Source organism: Sciurus vulgaris (assembly GCF_902686455.1).
Source record: "Sciurus vulgaris genome assembly, chromosome: 10".
NCBI lineage: Eukaryota > Metazoa > Chordata > Mammalia > Rodentia > Sciuridae > Sciurus > Sciurus vulgaris.
Window position 1 is genome coordinate 102,635,382 of NC_136470.1, and position 25,570 is coordinate 102,660,951.

Sequence of the window (25,570 nt, forward strand, 5' to 3'; positions counted from 1 at the left end):
ATCAATCAAAAGACATAGACTGGCAGATTGGATTAAAAAGAAAAATCCAACAATATGCTGCCTGCAAGAGACTCATCTCATAGAAAGAGATACCCCCAGACTAAAGGTGAAAGGATGGGAAAAACATACCATGCACACGGACACAGCAAAAAAGCTGGAGTATCCATCCTCATTTCAGATAATGTGGACTTCAAGCCAAAATTAGTCAGAAGGGATAAAGAAGGTCATTTCATACTGCTTAAGGGAAGCATAAATCAGCAAGATATAACAATCATAAATATCTATGCCCCGAACATTGGCTCATCCATGTACATCAAACAAATCCTTCTCAATTCCAGAAATCAAATAGACCACAACACAATAATACTAGGCGATTTTAATACACCTCTCTCACCACTGGATAGATCTTCCAAACAAAAATTGAATAAAGAAACCACAGATCTCAATAACACAATCAACAATAGACTTAACGGACATATATAGAATATACCATCCAACAAAGAACAAATACACTTTCTTCTCAGCAGCACATGGATCCTTCTCTAAAACAGACCATATTTTATGTCACAAAGCTACTGTTAGCAAATACAAGAAGATAGAGATACTACCTTGTATTCTATCAGATCATAATGAATTGAAATTAGAAATAAATGACAGAATAAAAAACAGAAACTTCTCCAATACCTGGAGATTAAATAATACACTATTATATGATGAATGGATAACAGAAGACATCAGGAGGGAAATAAAAAAATTCTTAGAAGTAAACGAGAACAAAGACACATCATATCAAAATCTCTGGGACTCTATGAAAGCAGTACTTAGAGGAAGATTTATTTCATGGGGCGCATTCAACAAAAGAAGTAGAAATCAACAAATAAACGACTTAACATTACAGCTCAAAGCCCTAGAAAAAGAAGAGCAGACCAACACCAAAAGTAGTAGAAGACAAGAAATAGTTAAAATCAGAGCGAAATCAACAAAATTGAAACAAAAGAAACAATCAGAAAAATTAACAAAACAAATAGTTGATTCTTTGAAAAAATAAACAAAATTGATAAACCCTTAGCCACACTAACAAAGAAAGAGGGAGAAAACTCAAATTACTAAAATTCGGAATGAACAAGGAAATATAACAACAGACACAAGTGAAATACAAAACATAATTAGAAGCTATTTTGAAAATCTATACTCCAACAAAACAGAAAACCTTGAAGACATCAACAAGTTTCTAGAGACATATGAATTACCTAAACTGAACCAGGAGGACAAACATAACTTAAATAAATCAATTTTGAGCAATGAAATAGAAGAGGTCATCAAAAGCCTACCAACAAAGAAAAGTCTGGGACCAGATGGGTTCTCAGCTGAGTTCTACAAAACCTTTAAAGAAGAGCTCATTCCAATATTCCTCAAAGTATTCCATGAAATAGAAGAGGGAACCCTCCCAAACTTATTCTATGAAGCCAATATCACACTGATACCTAAACCAGACAGACACACATTGAGGAAAGAAAATTTCAGAACAATATCCTTAATGAACATCAACATAAAAATTCTCAACAAAATTTTAGCAAATCGCATACAAAAATATATTAAAAAGATAGTACACCATGATCAAGTGGGTTTTATCCCAGGGATGCAAGGTTGGTTCAACATCCGGATCAATAAATGTCGTTCACCATATCAACAGACTTAAAGTTAAGAATCACATGATTATTTCGATAGATACAGAAAAAGCGTTCGCTAAAATACAGCATCCCTTCATGCTCAAAACACTAGAAAAAAATAGAGATAGTGGGAACATTCGTTAACATTGTAAAGGCCATCTACGCTAAGCCCATGGCCAATATCATTCTAAATGGGTGAAAAACTGAAAGCATTCCCCCTAAAAACTGGAACAAGGCAGGGATGCCCTCTTTTACCACTTATATTCAACATCGTTCTTGAAACTCTAGCCAGAGCAATTAGACAAACCAAAGAAATTAAAGGGATACGAATAGGAAAAGAGGAACTCAAACTATCCCTGTTCACTGATGACATGATTATATATTTAGAGGAACCCGGAAATTCCACCAGAAAACTTTTAGAACTCATAAGTGAATTCAGTGAAGTAGCAGGTTACAAGACCAATGCTCATAAATCCAATGCATTTTTATACATAAGTGATGAATCTTCATAAAGAGAAGTTAGGAAAACTACCCCACAGTCACAATAGGCTTGAAAAAAATGAAATACTTGGGCGTCAATCTAACCAAAGAGGTAAAAGACCTCTACAATGAGAGCTACAGAACACTAAAGAAAGAAATTAAAGAAAATCTTAGAAGATGGAAAGATCTCCCATGTTCTTGGATAGGAAGAATTAATATTGTCAAAATGGCCATACTACCAAAAGTGCTATACAGATTCAATGCAATTCCAATTGAAATCCCAATGACATACCTTACAGAAATAGAACAAGCAATCATGAAATTCATCTGGAAGAATAAGAAACCCAAAATAGCTAAAGCAATCCTTACAGAAAGAGCGAAGCAGGGGGTATCGCAATACCAGAACTTCAACTATACTACAAAGCAATAGTAACAAAAACAGCATGATATTGGTACCAAAATAGACAGGTAGATCAATGGTACAGAATAGAGGACACGGACACAAACCCAAATAAATACAATTTTCTAATACTAGACAAAGGTGTCAAAACTATGCAATGGAGGAAAGATAGCCTCTTCAACAAATGGTGCTGGGAAAACTGGGAATCCATATGCAACAGAATGAAATTAAACCCCTATCTCTCACCCTGCACAAAAATCAACTCACAATGGATCAAGGACCTCAGAATCAGATCAGAGACCCTTCATCTTATAGAATAAAAAGTAGGTCCAAATCTTCAACATGTCGGCTTAGGATCAGACTTCCTTAACAGGATTCCCATAGCACAAGAAATAAAAGCAAGAATCAATAACAGGGATAGATTCAAACTAAACAGCTTTCTCTCAGCAAAGGAAACTATCAGCAACGTGAAGAGAGAGCCTACAGAGTGGGAGAAAATCTTTGCCACTCATACTTCAGATAGAGCACTAATTTCCAGAATATATAGAGAACTCAAAAAACTCTACACCAAGAATACAAATAACCCAATCAACAAATGGGCTAAGGAAATGAACAGATGCTTCACAGAAGAAGATCTACAAGCAATCAACAGATATATGAAAAAATGTTCAACATCTTTAGTAATAAGAGAAATGCAAATCAAAACTACCCTAAGATTCCATTTCACCACAATTAGAATGGTGAGTATCAAGAACACAAGCAACAACAGGTGTTGGAGAGGATGTGGGGTTGCCAATTAGTGCAGCCACTCTGGAAAGCAGTGTGGAGATTCCTCAGAAAGCTTGGAATGGAACCACCATTTGACCCAGCTATCCCACTCCTTGGCCTATACCTAAAGGACTGAAAATCAGCATAGTACAGAGATACAGCCACATCAATGTTCATAGCTGCTCAATTCACAATAGCCAGATTGTGGAACCAACCTAGATGCCCTTCAATTGATGAATGGATAGAGAAACTGCGGTATAGATATACAATGGAATATTACTCCGCCATGAAGAATGATAAAATTATGGCATTTGCAGGCAAATGGATGAAATTGGAGAATATCATGTTAAGTGAGATAAGCCAATCTCAAAAAAACCAAAGGATGAATGATCTCGCTGATAATGATGACACATAATGGGGGGGTGGGAGGGTTAGGGTTAGGGAGGGGGGCAATAATGGAGGAAGGAAGGACTGTATAGAGAGAAAAGAGGGGTGAGAGGGGTGGGGGGGAAGGCAAAAAATAATAGAAGGAATCAAACAACGTTACCCTATGTAAATTTATGATTACACAAATGGTATGCCTTTACTCCATGTACAAACAGAGAAACAACATGTATCCCATTTGTTTACAATAAAAAAAAATTTTTTTCAATGGAAGTAACAAAAGACAAAAGGAAGAAAGGAAGGGAGAGAAGGAGGTAGGGAGAAAAGGAGGGATAAGAGGGAAGGAAGAATGAAGGCCAGAAGGAAATCAGTCTGCCCTAATACATTATGTTCTCATTGTTTACATAATGCAAAACCATTATAATAACTTAAAAAATATGCAACAGTAAACAGAATCAGTGTTTGATGCTATATAATAAAATACAACAACCCTGTACTTTAAGGCTTTAATGTTATAAACATTTTTATAATGTTAAAATTTTTTGTCTTTATAATGACTTATAAAGTTATAAATATTTGACTTACAAGGTCAAATAAATATCTATCATCAATTAAAGTAAAAATTTTGATCACAAACTTTTTATGTGCTAAAATATTTACTCAAAATACCCAAGAGGTATTTATTGGATCAAAGAATATGAACATTTTTATGATTCCTGATATAGCCCATCAAACTGCTTTTCCAAAATGTTACAATAAATTTTCTCTCCTGGTGTTGGGAACTGAACCCAGGTCCTTACCACTGAGTTATGCTCCCACTCCCAAAGGTTGTAATAATTTATAGACCCATCATTGATCTATGAGAATGCCCATTTCATTAAATTCTTATAAATACAGGCCAATATCTGAGAGGAAAAAAATAGGTCTCATAGTTTTAATTTGCAGACTTAGTAACAAATTCATTCTTCATATTTTTTGTTCGGGTTTGATTTTTCTTAAGAAATCCAAGATTTCATTATTACTGCCACTTTTACTTGAAAATAGGGGGTGGAAATCCCCTGGAGAAAAAAATTGGACCAAAGATCAAAAAGGTATCACATATATTAGTGAGAGGTACACAGGGGTTCCAATTACTACACTTTCTATTTATAATTGAACATTCATAAAATACTGTAAGAATTATCACAAGAAAAATGGTTTTTAGTATTACCCATAAAAGCAAAAATAGTTCTGGCTTTCATTTTGAGACAGTCTCACTATGTTGTTGGGCTGACATTTGATATCCTCCTGCTTCAGTTTCCCAAGTAGCTGGGATTACAGGTATGCACCACCACACCCAGCTACAAAGACAGTTCATGAAGATCTTATTTTCTAGTTTATTCTGGACAGATAATAAAATTAAAACTTCAATACAATTAGACTATCTCGTGTGATGCTGGCATTTAGAAATCTCTGGATCCTGGTATACCATTAGGTGAATGGGGAACGCAACGCACACATTTATAACTTTGTGAGGATAGTTTTGTACCAGCTGCTTCAATAAATAAAATAGCATCCTGCATATTTTGTGGAAAAAGATCAGACTTTCAAATGAAACACTGTCACAAAAAAACAAGAAATAAAGAAGATATGTTTTGAGAGTAACTAAATTTTTATTTGATGACAGATAGTTAGAACTTAAATATAAAAATGTTAAGACTTCCAGGGAATATCCTGAACACCAATTATTTAAGAGTCCTACTACATGGCAAAAATTGAGAGGGGATATGTAAGTGTCATGCTGAAGTAATGAGATTATAGATAATTTTTATTTCCAAATTTTCTTCAATAACGTCCCAAATTTCCAGAAAAAAGCTATAAATAATGAACAGAAGTTAACTCCTCTTATAACACATATAACACAGAAGATATGGAATTTTGCACATTATTAGGAGCAAAGCGTATTTGTCTTTGTGGTAGAATTATAAACAGTATCCCAAAGAAAGCTACAATCATCTCTGCCATCTTTAAATATGCAGTTATCTTACCAAGACAATTTTATGAGCTGCAGAAGACTTCTTTTAATAACTAGAAAATCTTTCTTACCTTACACATGCCATAGTCAGTGAGTTTAATGTGTCCTTCAGAGTCCAGCAATACATTGTCCAATTTCAAATCTCTATAAATTATCCCTCGCTCATGAAGATAATTTAAGGCTAGACTGATTTCTGCAGAATAAAACCTAAAATAAATAAAAATAAGTCATGTGAGGGCTGGGGTTGTAGCTCAGTGGTAGAGCACTTGCCTTGCATGTGTGAGACACTGGGTTCGATCGTCAGCACCACATAAAAATAAATAAACAAAATAAAGGTATTGTGTCTATTTACAAATAAAATAAAAAGGTATTTTAAAAAATAAGTCACGTGATTCAAAAATTTAAATTGTAGCAATTTTCTACAGGAAGGTATTTAACTCCTTTTCCCACCTGCAATTTTTTTCTCCTAGTATTTTAGGAACCAATACAAAAAAATTAGATACCCACTTTAAAATATCTGAACCCAAAACACAATTATAAAAGTTCTAGTCTAACTTAAACTTATTGTTTTCATAATGTTATTAATTTGAAAAATTTTAAAAGGGGTTCTTACTCTGGGTCCTTGGATGGACTTTGTGCAATCCACAATCCTACAACTGGAGGCAAAGTTGTATGTGCACATGTACACTTATGAGTTCCTATAGTGTTCATGTCCTCTCTAAGGGATCAATGACTCCCCTAAAAGACTAAGAACCAATGCCAGGTATAGAATAGAAAAAATATTAAATTGACTATTCAAACCATAAAATCCATACCAAGGTTTCAGAAAAGAAATTAAAAGAAACTATTTTACAACCATAAAATTAAACATTAAAGAATAAACTTTTGAAAACTGTCACCAACTCACTGGTGATAACTAAAACTTCTGGCCTAAATAATAAAAATGAAACATCCAAGCTAGTTTATGGTGCTTTTGTGCACATTACCATAATTTTTAAAGAAACATAATATATGCCTTCTAGCTACTTAATTTTGTGATCAGAGAATTTGAGCTCTTATTCTGTGTTTCAGTTTCTACAAAAGCAAAGATGGTAGGTATAGAAGCAGAACTGGCACTTTAATATAGTAAAAACCACAGGTAGTTTCCCCAAGTTCAGCTGAAGGTACAAGGAACAAAAACTATGTTCACAATTCAAAATATAATCTGTGGCTTTGCTATGAAAAGTGACCATTTGAAAAGGCCAACAAACAAAAATAAACAGTAAGTTATGATACATCTTTAAAATTAAGTAAATTAACTTTTAGCTCAGCAACAACGTGATTTAGCATAAAAATAAATTATTTACATACTGTTTTCAACTACTGCACATGAAAAGTCATGTAGTACTGAAACAAATTCAATACAAAATTTTAAAAACTTACCTGGCATGCTCTTCAGGAAGTTTTCTTTGTCGCTGCATATGAAACATTAGATCTCCTCCATTTACATACTCTATAACAAAGAACAACCTAAAACACAGGCGAGATTAGATGAAGCCAAAATTCAAAATATGGCAGTATAACTTTACATTTTAAACACTAGCCACAATATAGACAACATTCTCTATGCTTTAACCTTTAAAAGTAAACGCCAAAGATTTGGTGGAAACAAAGGGGAAACAGAGTACAAAAGATCAGACTGTAAATCAACATGATAACTCTTTATCTTGCTACTTCTACACTAAAATTTTAATATCTGGAATCCACTCCCATCCCAATTTAACATTTTGCTAGATAAGTCACTTCTGCCTATCACTTAAGGTTAAAAAGTTAGGATTTCCCCCTCACACCTAGTTAAACTCTAAGAAACATTACATCATAAAATTAGAGTCCTGGGGACATTTTAAAGGTAGGATTCATACTGCCATAATTCTGATATGGCTATTTCCTTTTTTACCTAAAGCAGGTCATTTCCTAATGCCAAACCAATGTCAAAATGATATCACTACTTATTTTATGAGAGCAGGAAGCTGTAAGCATAATCCTTTCTTTCCTTCTCCATGACTTCTACTTCATGAATTATAGCAGACTGGTTCTTTCTGGTTGGTGTAATACACCAACATGTGTGAAGCCCAGGATTCATCCCACTCTCTTTCAGTCTTACCTGCTTTCTGTCTGAAAGCATGAGTGCAGCCCAACAAGAAAAGGATGATTGGATGCCTGCTCAAAAACATGCTTCTCTGTCTGTACCCAATCAATATCCTACATTAAAATGTGAAAGAAACCTACGTCAAACTGAAATGAAATAATCAAAACTAACATTAAATCTGTTCTTTAGCAAGTATCACAAATTCAACTGTAAACTAACATGGATAAATATCAAAGCCACTGATAATCATGAAGAAAAAATTTATATAACAAAGAGAAAAACACTACTAGTAAATCTTCCAGTATTATGCAATGGTTTAGAAAACTTTTATAATGCCAAACCATTATATCCTGATAATATCATTAGATTTTTATTTTATAAAAATTTTTATTTTATAAAAATCTAGCAGTAATCATACTAAAGATATCTTACATAATCTGATTGAAACATATTTAGAAAGGTAGAGCAAAAGAATAAAACATGAACATTGAGGTTTTCTCTGCTATAGTACTTAGAGAGTTTAACAGCTTAGAAGTAGAACTCCACTGTGCTTACCTCATCATCATTGACAAGCTCTTTTTTCACAACTTTCATTGCATAAATACGATCTGTTTTTTTTAATCGAACCAACAGTACTTTGGCATAACTTCCTCTTCCTATTACCCGGAGTAAATCAAAATCCTGAAGACCTAAACTGGATGAAGCTTTGCCACTTTCCCTGGTGTTCATTGCCTGTTGAGAACATTCATATCAAACACTTACACCTGAAAGTACACTAAATTGTAACATACATTCATTCATTCCTTTATTTATTTATTTAGATATTGGGGTGCTTTACCACTGAGATAAATCCCCAGCCCTTTTTATTTATCTTAAAACAAGGTCTCACTAAGTTATTCAGACTGACCTTGAACTTGCAATCCTCCTGCTTCAGCCTCCTGAGTTGCTGGGATTAGAGGTGTGTACCAATGCATCCAGCAGTAACTTATATTTCTAATATCTTGTTATAATGATTTTAAAATATTTTCTTAACATAAACATATTAAGGTCTTAATTCTTTTCTTATATTATTGCAAACCATATAATATAAAGGAGGTTGGATGAGTCTGAGTTAAAGTAATGGGATTGGTAAAAAGAACAGAAGGGAGCTGAAATCTAAGATGTGTTCAAGATGGTTTAAAAAGGCCTGGTTCCTGTTAACTTTCAGGTATGAGGGTAATGGAAATGCATGAATAAAAACAGACACTAACTTTTGTGACTGGGGTATTGGAGGTATCACTGATAGGAAAAATAAAGTATGTGGACAGGTCAGACTGACAGTTGTTAGGATAATAGTTTGAGTCTTCACCTTGACTTTGGGGGTTGCAAGGGAATATGAGGATGAAAGAGTATGCTATAAGCTTGATATATGAGATGTAAGCTAACCGGAAGACACATTTAGAGGCATTTTTAGATGATATAGGCAGGAAATAAGAAAAAAGCAATTCAGCTAATGAAAGACCCAGTCATATGTGAAAATTCAGAAACAACACTAATAATCTGGTTTGGTAATAAAATGAATAAAGAGGAATGAAATCAGATTAGGGCAGGTTAAGAAAGAAGAGAATGGTAAGAAAATAAGGCACAGATTTCAATATGTTTAACTGCAAACTATAAAAAAATCAAATGGGAAAAAAAAAAGCACAGTTCTTTCAGGCACAATAATGAAAGACTGCATGAAATAGGAGAAGCCAGATAACAGTGGAATGACATCTTCAAAGGGCCTAAGGAAGGTAACAACTAACCTAGAATTCCATATCCTATAACAATAGTCCTCAAAAACAAAGTGAAATAACAGTTTCAGACAAAAACTACTAAATCCATCACCAGTAGGCTTACAAGAAAATACTAAATTGAGTTCTTCAAGAAGAAAAAATATGTCAGAGGGAAAACCAGAGACAAAAGAAGAAGAGAACAAAAAGTAAAATGTGGGCAAATCTAATCTAAGGATCAAGAGTTTAAAACATTAACACACATACACAGAATTTTAAAATATGCAAAAATAGCACCAAAGGCAGGAAAGGAAAAGAAATTAATTAGAAGCCTGCTAAGGTCACTGTATTTTCTGGAAAATGATAAAAGTATTATTAATAATTTGTACTAAATTTTAATAAGATTGCAAGATGCAATCTGTAGACAAACCAGTAAAAGAATGAAGTAAAAAAAAAAAATCGTAATGTCACCACTACACATTCAATAGATTGGCTAAAATTAAAGAGGCTGACTATACAAAGTGTTGACAAGGATGTAGAGCAAATGGAATTCACACAGTGTTGGTGAAACTATAACACAAACAGAAAACTGTTGCCATTATCTACTAAAGTTGAGTGTGCACATGAACTAGCAACTTCCCAATTAGTTATACACCTAATAGAAATGCTTTTACATGTGTGCCAAAACGCACTTACAAGAATATTCATAGCAGCAAATCATATTATTTAAAATCTGGGGGGGGCGAATCAACAGAACAGAAAAACTGACCCAACAGTGAAAACAAATGAAATACTGCTGTATGATACATGTCGAACATTATGCTATATGAAAGAAGTCAAATTAAAAGAATACAAGCTGTATGAATCCATTTACATTAAGTCCAAACAACAAAAAGGCAAAATCGATGTGTGGTGTTAAAATGGTGGTTGCTTTTAGGGGAAAAGGGAGTGCTAGTGGCTGGAGAAGGCATAAGATGGGAAGATGGGACTCTGGGATGCTGGTGGACCCTCATTCTTGATCCAAGTGATCATTACATAGTTAAGTGTTCACTTTGTGAAAACATATCTGCCAAATACACATGATCTATACATTCTGCTATATTTAGTTCTACTATTTAGAAGATATTAAAAATTGTAAATATAAGGTAGATGAGTCTTTAATAAACAACCAAACCAAAATAATAATAACAACAACAACAAGAGCAGTGAGGATTTTCAAAAGGAACAAAAAATTATATAAAAGCACCAAATGACCAAATAAAAGAAAACCTTAACAACTTATCATACCAGAAGAACAGAAAATTCACTCCTTATTATTAGGAATTTCTTCCTTTGACTGACTCAATCAACTTGTGAACAAAATGTAGATGATTTTGTTAGTTGTGTTGACAACCTTGGCAATGTAAAAGTAAGTAGGTAAGTAAAAATTTGGAAGAGACAGTATGGCTAGCTAAAATGGAGTCAATATATTGACTAAAATAGAACAAGAAACCAAGATAGTAGATTAAACAGGTGACCAACTGATTTCCTTCAAAATATAGGAATAGAGACAGTGGGCAGATCAATCTCAAGTTATACTACAGAGCTATAGTAACACAAACACTATGGTACTGGCATAATAACAAATATGAAGACCACTGGGGTAGAAGACAGAGACAAATGGGTGTATATTCAGTTATCTGATCCTTCACAAAGATGCCCAAAGCATATGTTGGAGAAAAGAGACTTTTAACAAATGGTGTTGGGAAAGCTGAATATTCATATATAAAAGAATGAAAGTAGATCCCTATCTCTCACCTTGCCCAAAAAATCAACTCAAAGTGAATCAAAACCTAGGAATTAGACCAGAAACATTGCAACTGATAGAAGAAAACATGGTAAATATTTCAACAAGTGAGTGTAAGCAATGACTGCCTGAAAAAATTCCTGAAGATCAAGAAATAAAACCAAGAATCAACAAGTAGGATGGTATCAAAAATAAAAAGATCTTTACCAGTTACTTTTCTAACAAGGGATTAATATTCAGAATATATAAGAAACTCAAAAACACCAAAATAAATAAATAAATACTTAACCCAATTAATGAATGGGCAAATGAACTAAACAGACATTTCTCAAAAGAAAAAACACAAATAGCCAAGATATATGAAAATATGTCCAATATCCTGAGGAATTAAGAGAAATGCAAATCAAAATTATACTGAGATTTTATATTGCTCCAGTTAAAATGGTAATCATCAAGAATATAAATAAAAATAACTGCTAGAGAGGATGTGGGGAAAAAGGTAAACTTATACAATATTGATGGGACTAAAAATTAATACAACCACTTTGGAAAGCAGTATGGATATTCCTCAAAAACTAGGAATGGGAAAAAAAAAAAAACAAACTAGGAATGGAATCGCCATATGACCCAGCTATCCCACTCCTTGGTATTTATCCAAAAGATCTAAAATCAGCACACTATGGTGATACACACATACCAATGTTTTTAAGAACAAATTCACAATAGCCAAGTAATGAAATCAGTCTAAGTGCCTGTCAACAGATGAATGAAAGAAGAAAATGTGGTGTGAGTATATATACACACACAATGGAGTTTTACTCTGCCATAAAGAAGAATGAAATTATGTCACCTGAGAGTAAATGAATGGAAATGGGAAACACTGTACTAAATGATATAAGTCAGACTCAGAAAGTCAAAGATTGAATTGAATCTGTTCTCTCACATGCAGAAGCTAAAGAGAAAGTGTGTGTGTGTGGGGGGGAGAATAGTACAGAAAAAAAGATGGAAATCTCACAAAAATAGAAGTATAGTAGAGTAGAGGAAAGAGATCAAGAGGGAGGGATGGAGGAGAGGAAGAAGTATGGGAAGCACTGGGGAATGAAATATACCAAATTTTGCTATGTTCATGTATACAGATACCACAATAAATTATATTATAGATATATAAATAAGCTATACTAATTAAAGTAATAGTAGAAGGAAGATCTGTTAAGTCCAGCAAGAGGATTAAAGTTAGGGAGGAAAGGAGGGAAAGGAAGGTTCAGGGAAATGAAATTCGTCAAACTGTTAAATCATGCATGAATATGGTAAAATGAATCCCTCTATTACATATAATTATAATGTACCAAAAAAAAGGTAGGTAGACAAGAAAACTGTGTAATAATAATTATTTGAACTGGGTAATGGATACAGGGGCTCTGCTATACTATCCTGTCAACTTTATGTTTGAAATTTTCCATAATAAAAAGTTAGGTTTTATTGACTGATTGACTGTGGTACTGGAGATTGAACAATGGGCTTCACACATCCTAGGCAAGTGCTCTGCAACTGAGTTCCAACCCCAGCCCTTTCTTTTCAACTCTCTTTTTATTGATGCATTATATGTTTATATAATGGGATTTATTGTTACATATCTGTACATGCAAACAATATAACAATATAATTTGGCCATTATCATTCCACATCAGTCCTTACTTAAAAATTTTGAGGGGCTGGGAAGATAGATCAGTAGGTAGAGTGCTTGCCTTGTAAGCACAAGGCCCTGGGTTCGATCCCCAGCACCCCCCCAAAAAAAAAAGAAAATTTATTTTGAGGCAGGATTTCACTAAGTTTCTCAGGAATTTGTAATCAATCCTTCTGACTCAGTCTCCCAACTTGTTGGATTATGGGCATGAGGAATGCTATCATTCAGCAAAGCTGGGTTTTTCAAAAGGTAACCAAGAGAAAAGCAAAATATGATATACCTATCATACACTGGAAGAGAAGGGGAAAGGAGAAGGGAGTGTGAACTAAATCTTTCATGGCCAGAAATACATTAACTTGAAAAACCAAAAAAAAACACAGAGATATAAACATTAAATGGGGGAAAAAACAAAATAAAACATTAAATGGCTAAAAAGTGATGACTCTAAGAAGTCAAACTGGGAGTAGAAGGGGTGAGCCATGATTTTTTCACTACACACTTTAAGAAAGGTAAATGGTTACCATTTTAAATATTTCAGGTTAGCTGGGTGCAGTGGTGCACGGAGGCAGGAGGATCACAAGCTCAGAGCCAGCCTCACAACTTAGCAAGGCCCTAACCAACTTAGTGAGACTCTGTATCTAAATAAAATTAAACAAACAAACAAAAAAGCGTTAGGGCTATGGCTCAGTGGTTGAGTGCCCCTAGAGCGCGTGCGCACGCGCGCACACACACACACACACACACACACACACACACACACACACACAAAATTAAATTAGGATTTGTTCTGATTTTAAAACTGATAAAATGCTTAATTAATAGAAAATAATGGAAGTAAAGACATTTTAATTGTACTTTAAATAAGCAATTAGTTCACAAACTTGAAGAATCTAAAATTCTAATATTACCAGGTATTCTAAATAACATTCTTAAATACACTATAATTTTTAGATTATCTTAAAATGAAAATGTTTCCCAAACTATTTCCTAATTTAAATTAATTTAATTACCAAATTAAACAGAACAAAATTCTCCAGTCATTAAAAACCATTTGTCTTTTATCACTATGATCTAAAACCTAAGCCAATGTGTCACATTTCTAAACTGTTGTATCTTATTTAAAAACTATTGAAATAGTATAGATGCAGTATGACAAATTATCTTACCTCCTTTTCCTCACCAACTTGGTCCAAACTCTCATGACTTGAAGGATTATATGGAATTACTAAAAATCCAAACCCAAAAATTAAAAAGAATGAAAATAACCCATTAAAGGACTTCGACGTAAAATTTTTCTTTTAATGATTTTGAGTTTTTACTTTTTGAGTTTTTACTTCTGAGTAAGTTTTTATCACTTAAATCTGAATACTTGTCCTACTAGCAGCACATTACATATAAACTTAAATGTCAAATCCTAATCTTTAGGTAAAGAGAGAAAGCACCAACCTCGTAGACTTCTGCTCCTTAAACCAACAGGGGGAAAAAGGGCCTGCATTTCATAGCTTCAGGCTTTTCCAGCTTCATGAGTAAGAGATTGCACTGTCTTTCCAGGAAAAACTCCCATCTTGCCTTTTTTTTTTTTTTTAATTGAGTTAAGAGTAGATCATGCTGTTCTATCCTCTTTAATTACTCTCCAGATTTCCCAGATCTGTGCTTAGGGTTTTGTACTAATTTAACATTTTTACTCACATGATAGTTTTAGATTTCCTACAATGCATCTCTATATATTTTACATAATTTCTACCTCTGCTAACAAGGCTTGGAATAAAAACAGGTCACCTGAACACAGGCAAAATGGCCCACAAAATCTGCTTTGAATTTTTTAATTATGAAAAACAAACTAGGTTTGCTGTATGTAAAGGGGTTTCAAAAGAAATGTATCTGAATTAGAAAAATAAGTTATTTCTTAAGAGTTTACATAAATGTCTGTCTAAAGTGCCAAATGTGTGTATTAAATATTATGACTAAACTTACCACCACAAAATAAGCTTATCTACTATTGCCAGGGAAGAATTAATGTTTTCAAGCTTAGGGAGAAGTCTTTAAAAGCTACCTTGTTCATGAAAAATGGTTCACACCAGACTCATTCTTACCTGTCTGCGCATGGTCTGAATGCATGGAGGACTGATCCATTGGCATCATTGGTTCCTATAAACAATTCCAAAGACACACTTAGTGAATTATTTTTTAAATCCCAATACCTCTATAAATTAAGAAACATTTTTTCAATGAGGAATATTAAAATTTAAAAGAATAAACCTTAGGTAAGAGTTGTTATTATTGTGTTTTATGAAACCATACAACATTCTTGTGAATGAGGTAATGTTTGTCACATTTTACAAAAAAAGAAAACTAATTTTAGACCATTGATTAGAAATTAAACTCCTATGCACTCTGATTTGTTTCTTTTCTTCCTTTGAACTCCACTTTAAGTCTTTGACAAAATATCTCTAGAATATGAGTTCTTTGCTGAGGTCCAGAGATAGATTTCAGGGTATTTGTAGACCCTTTAAAAGTATGTTTTATTTTAGAGGTTTCCCATTTTTTTGAATATTCTCAAAGATGTCAATGGCCCAAAAAAGGAAAAGAAATACCTCTAGAAATTGACTTACCCAACTGTTTGCAAATAATCTCAGGAGCAATGCCAATTCAAATCAAAGTTGTTACTAATTTGTTAACCTTAAATCTAAATTTAATGCAGGAAAAGTCAACTTTAGGAACAACATTAGATACACAATTATAATTTTAAGGCAGCTTAGTGATAGGCTCAGAAATAAGTGTGTGGATTTTTAAAGGAATTCAACCTCTATCCTAAAGCATCAATAACTCTACCCCTTTCTTCTACATGTATGAACACCCAAGTCCTTCTATCATCTAGAAATACTCAAGAATAGCAACAGGAACCAGGATAAGTTATGTTTATAATATTTAGCCTTCTGATTTTCCTTAAAATTTAATTTTCCCCCTTAACTTTAAACCCATTCCTAAATTTATATGAACTCACTACATAATTCCAATACCAAAGAGTCAGCAGTAATATCCTACTTTCACAAATGACAAAGAAGGCCTATGAATAAACATGATATAATCATTGTAGAGTACAATTTAGAAAGATGCATCCTATTCCTCTTAAAAATGCATTTCTTTTAACTTAGTAATTCTATTGCTAGATCTTTAAGGAAATAAGATTTATCAAGCAGTTCATCATGATTTTCTTTATAGGAAAACTTAGAAAACAACCCAAATGTTCAACCACAGGGAAATAAATTATAATAAACCACAGGTTAAATAAATTATGGTAGAGACATGTAACAAATTACTATGCTAAGAATGATGAAGCTAGCTATAAACAGACATAAAAAGATGACCAAATTGTATTGTTCAGTGAGAAAAATAAGTTAAAAAATAGGGTGCATATGACCTCACTTTTGTTAAAAGGTATGTTAGAGAGAGAGATACACTCAATACACCCACCTTCTGATAAATGAATACAAGTCTTCTACAATAAAATTATAAGGAAAAAAGGTGAGGGGAGGAACAAGTAAATTTAAAAATATCTAAGAGATCGATTACAATTTAGATCTCAATTACAATTTAGATCCTGATTCTTCATAAAAACAAAAAAAATTATGACACTAAATGGGACAACTGAAATTATGGGCATTGTCTGGATGGATATTTGATATAAGAAATTTGGGGTTTTTTAGTTAGATATTTAAAAGAATCTTTATCTTTTAGAAGTATATACTGAAATAATTTTCAAAACATAGGGTGAGGGGAGGTTTATTGAGGGGGGAAATAGATGAAAATAAGATTAGTCATAAACTTTAACTGTTGAAGCTGGGGAGACTGGTTCATCACCTAGCTCACTGTATTTCACCCATTCTCATATGTTTATATTTTTTCATATATAAAAATTTAAAATGCTCATGTAAATAATTTGCAAAAGAGAAGTTATGGAAAACTATAGATCAAAAGACAACTACCTTTAGATGGCAGAATTTATAATAATTTTTAACTAATTTTTGCTGTCTTCACCTGTATTCTCTAATTTTTCTAAGCGTGCCTTAATTACATAGTTAAAATATGAAGAGAAAAATCAAAATTTTAAATGCTTTTCTACCCAGTGATCTCACACTTTAAATAGCAAACATGAGGGCTGGGGATATGGCTCAGTTGGTAGAGTGCTTGCCTCGCATGCACAAGGCCCTGGGTTCAATCCCCAGCACCGCAAAAAATAAATAAATAAATAAATAAATAGCAAACATGATACTCCTAACTATTCTTAACTGGTCTCTGCTTAGGATAGATGATAGAATAATGGGAGCTATAAAGTAAAGAATTTAGATTAAAGAAGAAAAAAAAACCATTTCTTAAGTAGTTCTCCTATATCTTAACCAGAGGTTTTATAGGTCAAAAAGAGGAAAACTACATCCTACAAATAAAAAATTATCATAGGTATCTGAAAAGTTACAAAGTTTACAATATATCCAGTGGAATGTAAAGTGTTCCTAATCATACTACAATTTTTTGAGATGTTCCCTTAATGTCTTCCTATTTTAACCTTGTTTTAGTAATGTTATCAAGCATGCTACATTAAAAAAAAAAAAAAAAAAACCATGTCTTACCGGTGGCAAAGAATGTCGCCCACATTCGATTGTGACTAGTTTGTGGCACTTCTTATGAACCAAGAGTTTGCAGTTGATACACTTATATCCTTGGCGTCCAAGTCCCCATATTCGGTCTGTGCAGATGGCACAGTGAGCACGCTGCAAAGAGTATTTTATTAACAACCAAAAAAAAAAAAAAATTATAATCATCTCCAAGACTTTGCTCATAAAATAGTGAAAAAGAAAGTGAAAAAGAAAGCTTCTGCAACTCAATTTCCTTCATGATGGTATCAATTGCTAGCACATAGAAAAACAAAACAAAATTTCCTTATACATAATTTTTCAAAAGCTATGAAGGTCAGTGAAAAGACAAACAGGAAAGGGAGCTTGTTTTAAGGACATAGTGAAATGCTGCTGTTATTAAGTTCAAAAATTTTCTATAATTAAGTTCACAGTAATGAAAGCAAAAACAATGAATTAAACTTGAAAAACATACGACTTTTCATACAGTCAAGGGTCAAATTAAAGTCCTGCTTTGGCCTCAAATTTTATAATCCTTCAGCCTCCAGTCCATGTAGCTGGGATTACAGGTGAGCCACCACACAGGGCTATAGCCCTGCTTCCCCTCTCCACCACAGAGGACTACACCCAGGTGTACTCTACCACTGAGATACATCCCCAGACCTTTTTTATCTATCTATCTATCTATCTATCTATCTATCTATCTATCTATCTATCTATCTATTTTAATTTTGAAACAGGGTCTTGCTAAGTTGCTGAGGCTGGTCTCAAACTTGCCATCTTCCTGTCTCAGCCTCCCTAGTTGCAAGGTTATAAGGCATGCACCACTGTGGCACACAGCCTTGCATTTTCTTTTCTTTTCTTTTTTTAATAAATTTAATTGTAGATGCACATGATACCTTTCTTTTTATTTATTTTTTTTATGGTGCTAAGAATTGAACCCAGTGCCTCACATGTGCTAGGCAAACACTCTACCACTGAGCCACAATCCCAGCCCAGCTTTGTGTTCTTAAACAGCAATACCTGAAATGACTTTTCATTTGTTAAAGCAATTTTTAATATAGTGATATTGGAAAGATGAGTATTGGGATCCCAGGTGGTTGTTTCTATTTACATTAATGAATTTAGGACATAACATTAATTTTAGAATGGAAATGAAATCCACAAATTTGTATTTACAAAGAAGTTAAAAATATGGTCTTGGGTTGGGGATATAGCTCAGTTGGTAGAGTGCTTGCCTCACATGCACAAGGCCCTGGGTTCAATTCCCAGCACCACCAAACAACAGAACCACCTTAGTGTCCATCAACAATAAATGGATAAAGTTAATGTGGTATAGACATACAATGGAATATTATTCAGCCATAAAGTAATGAAATTATGTAATTTGTAGGAAAACAAATGGAACTAGAGATCATTATATTAAGTGAAATATGTCAAACTCAAGATAAAGGGATGATATATGTTTTCTTTCACATGTAGAAGCTATAGAGGAAGAAGGAAAAGAAAGGAAGGGGTGGCTCTCATGAAAATCAAAGGGAGATCAGTAGAGGAAAGGGACCAAGGGGTGGAAGGTTGGGAGGGAGGGGCAAGTGCTAGGGAGTGATATTGGTCAATTATATTGTTATATTGTATGCATGTATAAATATGTGACAACAAATTCCATCATTATGTGCAACTATAATTCACCAATAAAAAATGTGGGGAACAATCATAAAACTTTTTTTAAAACTTCCTATATAGAATAAAAGCTAGGTAAACATTTGCTATTTATTTTCTAAACAGTGAAAATTAAATTACAACATTAAATGGTTTGCAAAACAAACCATGCTGATTTTCTGGGCTGTCTTTAATTACATTTTGTTTTGTTTTAAAATGCAAATTTCTTATAGCTAGGGTAACCATATAATTAATTAACTAATCTGGAGCATTTTTAAGAGTGAAAGGAAAAAAAAAAAAAAAAAAAACAGAATGAAAAGGGACTGAGTGTTTTAGATCAGTAGCAGAATGTTTGCCTAGCATGCAAAAGCCCTGAGTTCAACCCTCAATACTAAAAAAGAAAAAGTAAGAAAGAAAATGCTTTTAAACACACAGGCATACTACTTCAGGTAAACTGGGAATGTAAGGCTCTGCTACCTCTTCAAAAGGGGATAATAAGATTTAGGGACAAAATAACTTTCTTTCATAGCAAAAAAAAAAAATATTATCAATATTCAACAAACTAAATTTACCCTGTTGAAACGTTTAGCTTGAAAAGTGTGGCCATTTGCACAATAAAGCTTTCTCCAGCGACGGGCACCTCTGCGATAGATGGATTCTGACAACAGAGTAAAAGTGAAGGAAAGAAAAAAAGAGTAAGTATGAGTAAAAATCATTTTATAAGTAAGTCTGTGATTTTTTTTCCCTGATATTCACTGCAGGAAAAAAATATATACTGATAAAAACCATTAACGGAAAAAGTAAAACAAATTCTTCAAAACTAAATGAAAATAAAGACCAGGCAGTGTAAATATTGCATTACTCTTGTTTTTCTTTTAAAAATGTACCCCAAGCTTTTTTTTCTTTTTTGGTACTGGGGATTGAACCCACAGGTGCTTAACCAGTGAACCACATCCACAGCACTTTATATTTTTTGAGACAGGGTCTTGCTAAATTGCTTAAGGCCTCAATAAATTGCTGGGGTTGGTTTTGAACTCGTGATCCTCTTCCCTCAGCTTCCAGAGTTTCTGGGATTACAGGCATGTTCCACTGTGCCCAGCCCAAACTTTTGTGTTTTGAAAAAAATTTAAGCCCACAGAAAGTTGAAAGATAAATCCTGAATCCTTCACCTAGCTTTACCAATTATTAATGTTAAGTCATATTTGCTTTCCTCTGTAAAGACATATTTATCCCCTACCCCCAATCATTTGGAAGTGTAGATGCAGACATCATAAAGCTTAAATACCCTTAAATAACTAACTATTCACTGCCTGAGATAAAGGACAGTCTCCTTAATTACTTGTAACCACAATATCTTTCCTATGTTTTAGAAAATTAACATTAATCCTGTATCACCCAACATCGAGTTCATATACAAAAATTTCCTAATTGCTTCCAAAGTGTCTTTTAAAACTCTATTTAGGATCCAATCAGGATTCAGGCATTTCATTTTTTTCTTAATTTCTTATTCTAAAACATTCATTCTGTCTTATGGTTTTTAGTATTTTCAGATGTTGACTTTTTTTTTTGAGTTGCAGGCAGTTGTCTTATGTTTTATATTCCGGATTTGTCTGTTTCCTCATGAGTCAGTATTAAATGCTTTTGGCAAAAGAATAACAACATATAGATGATGTGTTTTTCTTATGACAGTACATCAAGAGGCACACAGATGTCAGAATGTAGGCTCCCACTGCTGATATTTAGTCACTATTAAATGTAGTGACTACAGATCTCTTCATTGTAATGGTATATTTTGTTTTGTGAAAAGGTGAAAGATTTACACAATCTGAAGAGAAACCAGAGTACACTGTACTTTATATAAGCAATTTGATATTTTGTAACCACAAGAGTATCTCTAACAACTTTTATCCAACAGTTTTATGTTAATACTTTTCTTTTCAAAATTTTAATATGTATCTTTTTTAGTTGTCAGTTTTATTTTTATTTATTTATATGTAGTGCTGAGAATTTAATCCAGAGCCTCACACATGCAAGGCAAGTGCTCTACCATTGAGTTATGACCCCAGGCCATATATTAATGTTTTCTTAAACATATTTAAGAGAAAAAAGTTCTACAAGATCTAATTCAGGCCACCTTGGAATTTTGGTTAAAGCTATCACTATTACATATATTGACTATTAGTCATGAACAATAACATTCCATTTTGATAACTAATACTATGGAAAGATTACATTAGGTTTTGGCATTCCTTTTTAAAATTATTATTATTATTTGGTACTAGAGATTGAACCCAGGGGCACTTAACCACTAAGCAACATCCTGAATCCTTTTTTATTTATTTTGAGACAGCATCTCACTAAGTTTGCTTAGAGCCTCACTAAGTTGCTGAGGCTGGCTTTGAACTTGTGATCCTCCTGTCTCAGCCTCCTGAGCCACTGGGTCTAAATTCATATTTTAAAGCAAATGTAGCACTAAGTTCACTATTCCACATTAAAACAGAAAAGACCAGTTGTAATACTCTGAATTGGAAATCTCCAGATAACATCATCACCTTAAATATAGATCGATTTGCTTTAATTATACTGCTAGCAATAGCCAAAGCAGAACGTTTCTGTTAATAATATTTTAATCTAAAAGAACATCCTGTTTCAGAAGTTATGAACTACTGTGATGTACCTTATGCATTTTAATGTTGTCTGAGAATTAAAAGGGTCAAGAGGCCTCATTAAAGATTATCAATTTTCTTCCATGCCTAGGTTAGTAACATATATTTTACTGGAGGAGAGGTGGTGTCAAAATCTCCACTAGTAAATTTAAAGATGGAAAGTATGAAGTATAATGAAAAGCTGGGAAATTATATATTTTATCTGCTACAGACTTATAGACTTGAATGACAATAGGACTCTAGAATCAGGAAGATCTACTAAAATGGCAACAAGTATTTCAAAATTACAGCTCTAGACAAAGAAATACAGTTGTGTGAAGGTGGCTTATGTGGCTTTAACCGTTTTGTACCTAGAACCCTACAGAAATATTCCTAGTTAAATCCAAACTTGCATTTTACTGCATCAAGGTTCCACCTATTTGTTTTATTTCCCCATCTTCTTATACAGTATGTGGCTCCCATTTAACCCCATTCATAAACACCAATAATTTTTCAATTTTCCCTTTTTGCTAAAGAGCATGAGTTGTCACACAATTAGAAGTTTAGAAGTTGATATTTCACTTAATTCAAAATAAAACATTTACTGCTATTCCTTCTAAAGTCGTGGATATGTGCAGAAAGCAGAAATCATAAATGAAAATGAGTTGTCTAATATCCATAATTAATGCATTATACTAAATAGTAACTAAGAGCAGTAAATTACAATCAAACTTAAGTTTGTATTTTTAAATTATGTTAAAACAAACAACAGACTCTTTCATCGTATCTTATTTATAATAACCATCTGGGCTGGAGATGTAGCTCAGTGGTAGAATGTTTCTCTGGTTTTGAGCAAGGTGCAAGGTCATGGGTTCAAGTCCCAGCACTACAAAAACAAACAAAATACAATCATCACCTCAGGGACTTAAAAGAAATCTCCATAATGATTACCAAGAAACAAGATGAAGTATTCAGAGATGAAGAGTCATGTCACACTTTACCGTCATATGGTATAATAAAAATAAAACAAATGTGTGCTTGTTATGTATATATGTGCATGTATACGTTTACACAGAGACAGGCACAGAAGTAAAGCAATCAGAGAAAATATTAATAATTGGTAAATCTGGGCAAAGAATATACGGGTACTCTTATTTTCACAGATTTGAAATTCCAAAGTTAAAAGACATGAAGTCACATGACTTAAAATTAACTTAGTTTTCCTTTTATATGTACAACAATTACGTGAACTGTAATTAACTATATAAATTTCATCCGGCCAACAAAGAGTGTAGGCAGATGCTAATATATTCCAAAGTAGACTGAAAATATGGAAAATAAATCAATTAAAAGTTCTATTTCTGATTTCTTTTTACTTGAGCCCTCACGTAAATCTTTTCAAGGTAAAAAGTACATAAACATGGACTAGGGTTGTAGCTCAGTGGTAGAGTGCTTGCCTGGCCTATGCAAAGCACTGGGTTCAATTCTCAGTACCACATATAAATAAGCAAAATAAAGGACCATTGACAAGTAAAAAATATTAAAAAAAAATTTTTTTTAAAAGTACATAAACACTTACTATCTTCTCCTGGACAAGGCATCCCAGGACGTTCTGGCACACAAGGGAATACTGAAAGAAAATAAAATTAGTTAACAGCATATTTGAACATATGAATTATATAAAATTAAATATGATGCAAATTTCAAACTGACTCTTTACTTGAGACAAGATACCGCGAATATGGTCAATATTATTTTTTGAAGGGATTCATTTTACTAAAGTTGTATAAAAGAAGTTATGATAAAAGCAAAGATGTCTATTAACAAGACATTAGAAACTCAAATTACTAATTCCGGTCTCTCCTTATTATTCTTTTTGTTCTTAAAGAAATTAACCACTATGTCCTTACATCCTTGTTGTAGTGATGACTTTGCTACTATGAAGAATTAAATTATAAAAATATATACAAATATGAAACCAAACACCAGAGTTTAAAGATGTCAAATGAATTCAGAAATAAAGTAACACCAGAAACAGTACCAAAAACTCAAAAATATAAGTTCATATTAGGAGTTATAAATTCATAAAACATACTAAATCAGACCATTTCTACAAATACATAGAATAAAAAGCGAGAGTGCATTTATGAACATCTCGTCAGCTACTTGTAGTTTGTGATATACTAAAAGACACAGTTCATTTAATAAGAGCATGGAATATAAAGTGCACAATTTCTAGTATTACATATTTTTAAAAGCTGAAATATAAGTTAACTTCTTTAAGCATTTGCTATAATTTCATACTAGAAAAAGATGAGCAAAACAATAAGATGAATTCTAAAGGTCTACTAGGATCTCATCAACCTATCTTAAGATTGCATACACACAGGTAACAAATTTCCCAAGACTATAAGAAGCAGATTGATTTTACCTTCTGTACATTTGAGAAACTACTGAAAAAAGACAATTACACAGGAATGAGGAACAGAGATTAAGAAAATGATATCAGGATTATGTTTTTAAATGGTCAGTAATAAAGGGTTATTTAAAAAAAAAAATAGCTCCAGGAAGAGTATAAAATGATTACTTTTTTTACCATGAATCAAGAGTTCAGAATCCTTGTTTAGCTCATAAAGCCTAAAGGCTTCTTCTAACTCCAACTGAGAAGATACTGTACACGGGTCTCCTAAAAAATACAAAAAGTAAAGCTCAAATTTTAAATCTCTAAATGTGATGATTATAGCATAGTATAATATTTTGAGAAATATATGATAAAGACAGACCTTTTGATATTTATTTAGACAATTCTATTCTCTGAAATAGTGACAAAACTTACATTTCTATTTGTAAAAATTAGTACATAAGGCTCACAGAGACCAAATTTTATACATCTAAGCCATTTTGTTCTTAATACAATGCACTAAACAAAACCTGACCACATTTCAAACTGTCACTGTTCTATGATTAATGGATCTGGTCAAGGGCAAGCTGTTATCTGCTACTTTACTATAAGTAAAAGTAGTTTCAATACCACAATTTGGTTAGAGGTCTCCATGGAATCATTTTGTCAGTTTTTCTATCATAGGACAGGCTAATCATAACTACAATACCCTGAACTTAAGAACGGTCCCACTTGAGCTGCTCTTAAATATAAATGCAGGACAGGGCTTGTAGCTCAGTGGTACAGCGCTTGCCTAACACATGGGAAACACTGGGTTTGATCCTGAGCACCTTCTGATCCTCAGATGGTTTGTCCATCTACAACTAAAGAAAAATATTAAAAATAAACAAATAAATATACATGCAGAGTTTTAGTAAACAGAGAAAGGAAGGAACATGACCCTTAGCCAACTAGCAATAAAGCGGTGGCACGCCTTTGTGGTCAATGACATTCCTTAATAAAGGAGTCATTTGAAGGAACTCTGGAGTCTGAGTTGATTCTGCACTGTGCCATTCTTTTGCTCATTCCTGTGTTATTCTAAACCTTACTACACACTAGATGACACCAACCCTATCTCAAACTCAGTCATTCTCGACAGAGAACTCTGCCTACTACTTGAGGGAAAAATG

The 25,570-nt window shown here is 33.1% G+C and overlaps 1 protein-coding gene across 6 annotated transcripts in view; it reads right to left on the reverse strand.

Moving 5' to 3' along the window:
• PRKCI (protein kinase C iota) overlaps positions 1-25,570 on the reverse strand; it is a 72,408-nt gene that overhangs the window by 23,467 nt on the left and 23,371 nt on the right. For 4 of the 6 annotated variants that reach the window (XM_079155785.1, XM_079155784.1, XM_079155786.1 and 1 more), the window contains exons 3-12: positions 24,597-24,686; positions 23,580-23,630; positions 19,928-20,013; positions 17,694-17,834; positions 15,159-15,213; positions 14,232-14,290; positions 8,400-8,576; positions 7,860-7,957; positions 7,139-7,225; positions 5,788-5,923 (exon numbers count right to left, since the gene is read on the reverse strand). In XM_079155785.1, the coding sequence (XP_079011911.1) occupies positions 5,788-5,923; positions 7,139-7,225; positions 7,860-7,957; positions 8,400-8,576; positions 14,232-14,290; positions 15,159-15,213; positions 17,694-17,834; positions 19,928-20,013; positions 23,580-23,630; positions 24,597-24,686 (980 nt within the window). Of the gene's footprint in view, positions 1-5,787; positions 5,924-7,138; positions 7,226-7,859; positions 7,958-8,399; positions 8,577-14,231; positions 14,291-15,158; positions 15,214-17,693; positions 17,835-19,927; positions 20,021-23,579; positions 23,631-24,596; positions 24,687-25,570 lie in introns of all 6 variants that reach the window. The other 2 variants (XM_079155789.1, XM_079155788.1) reach the window with 1 other exon arrangement.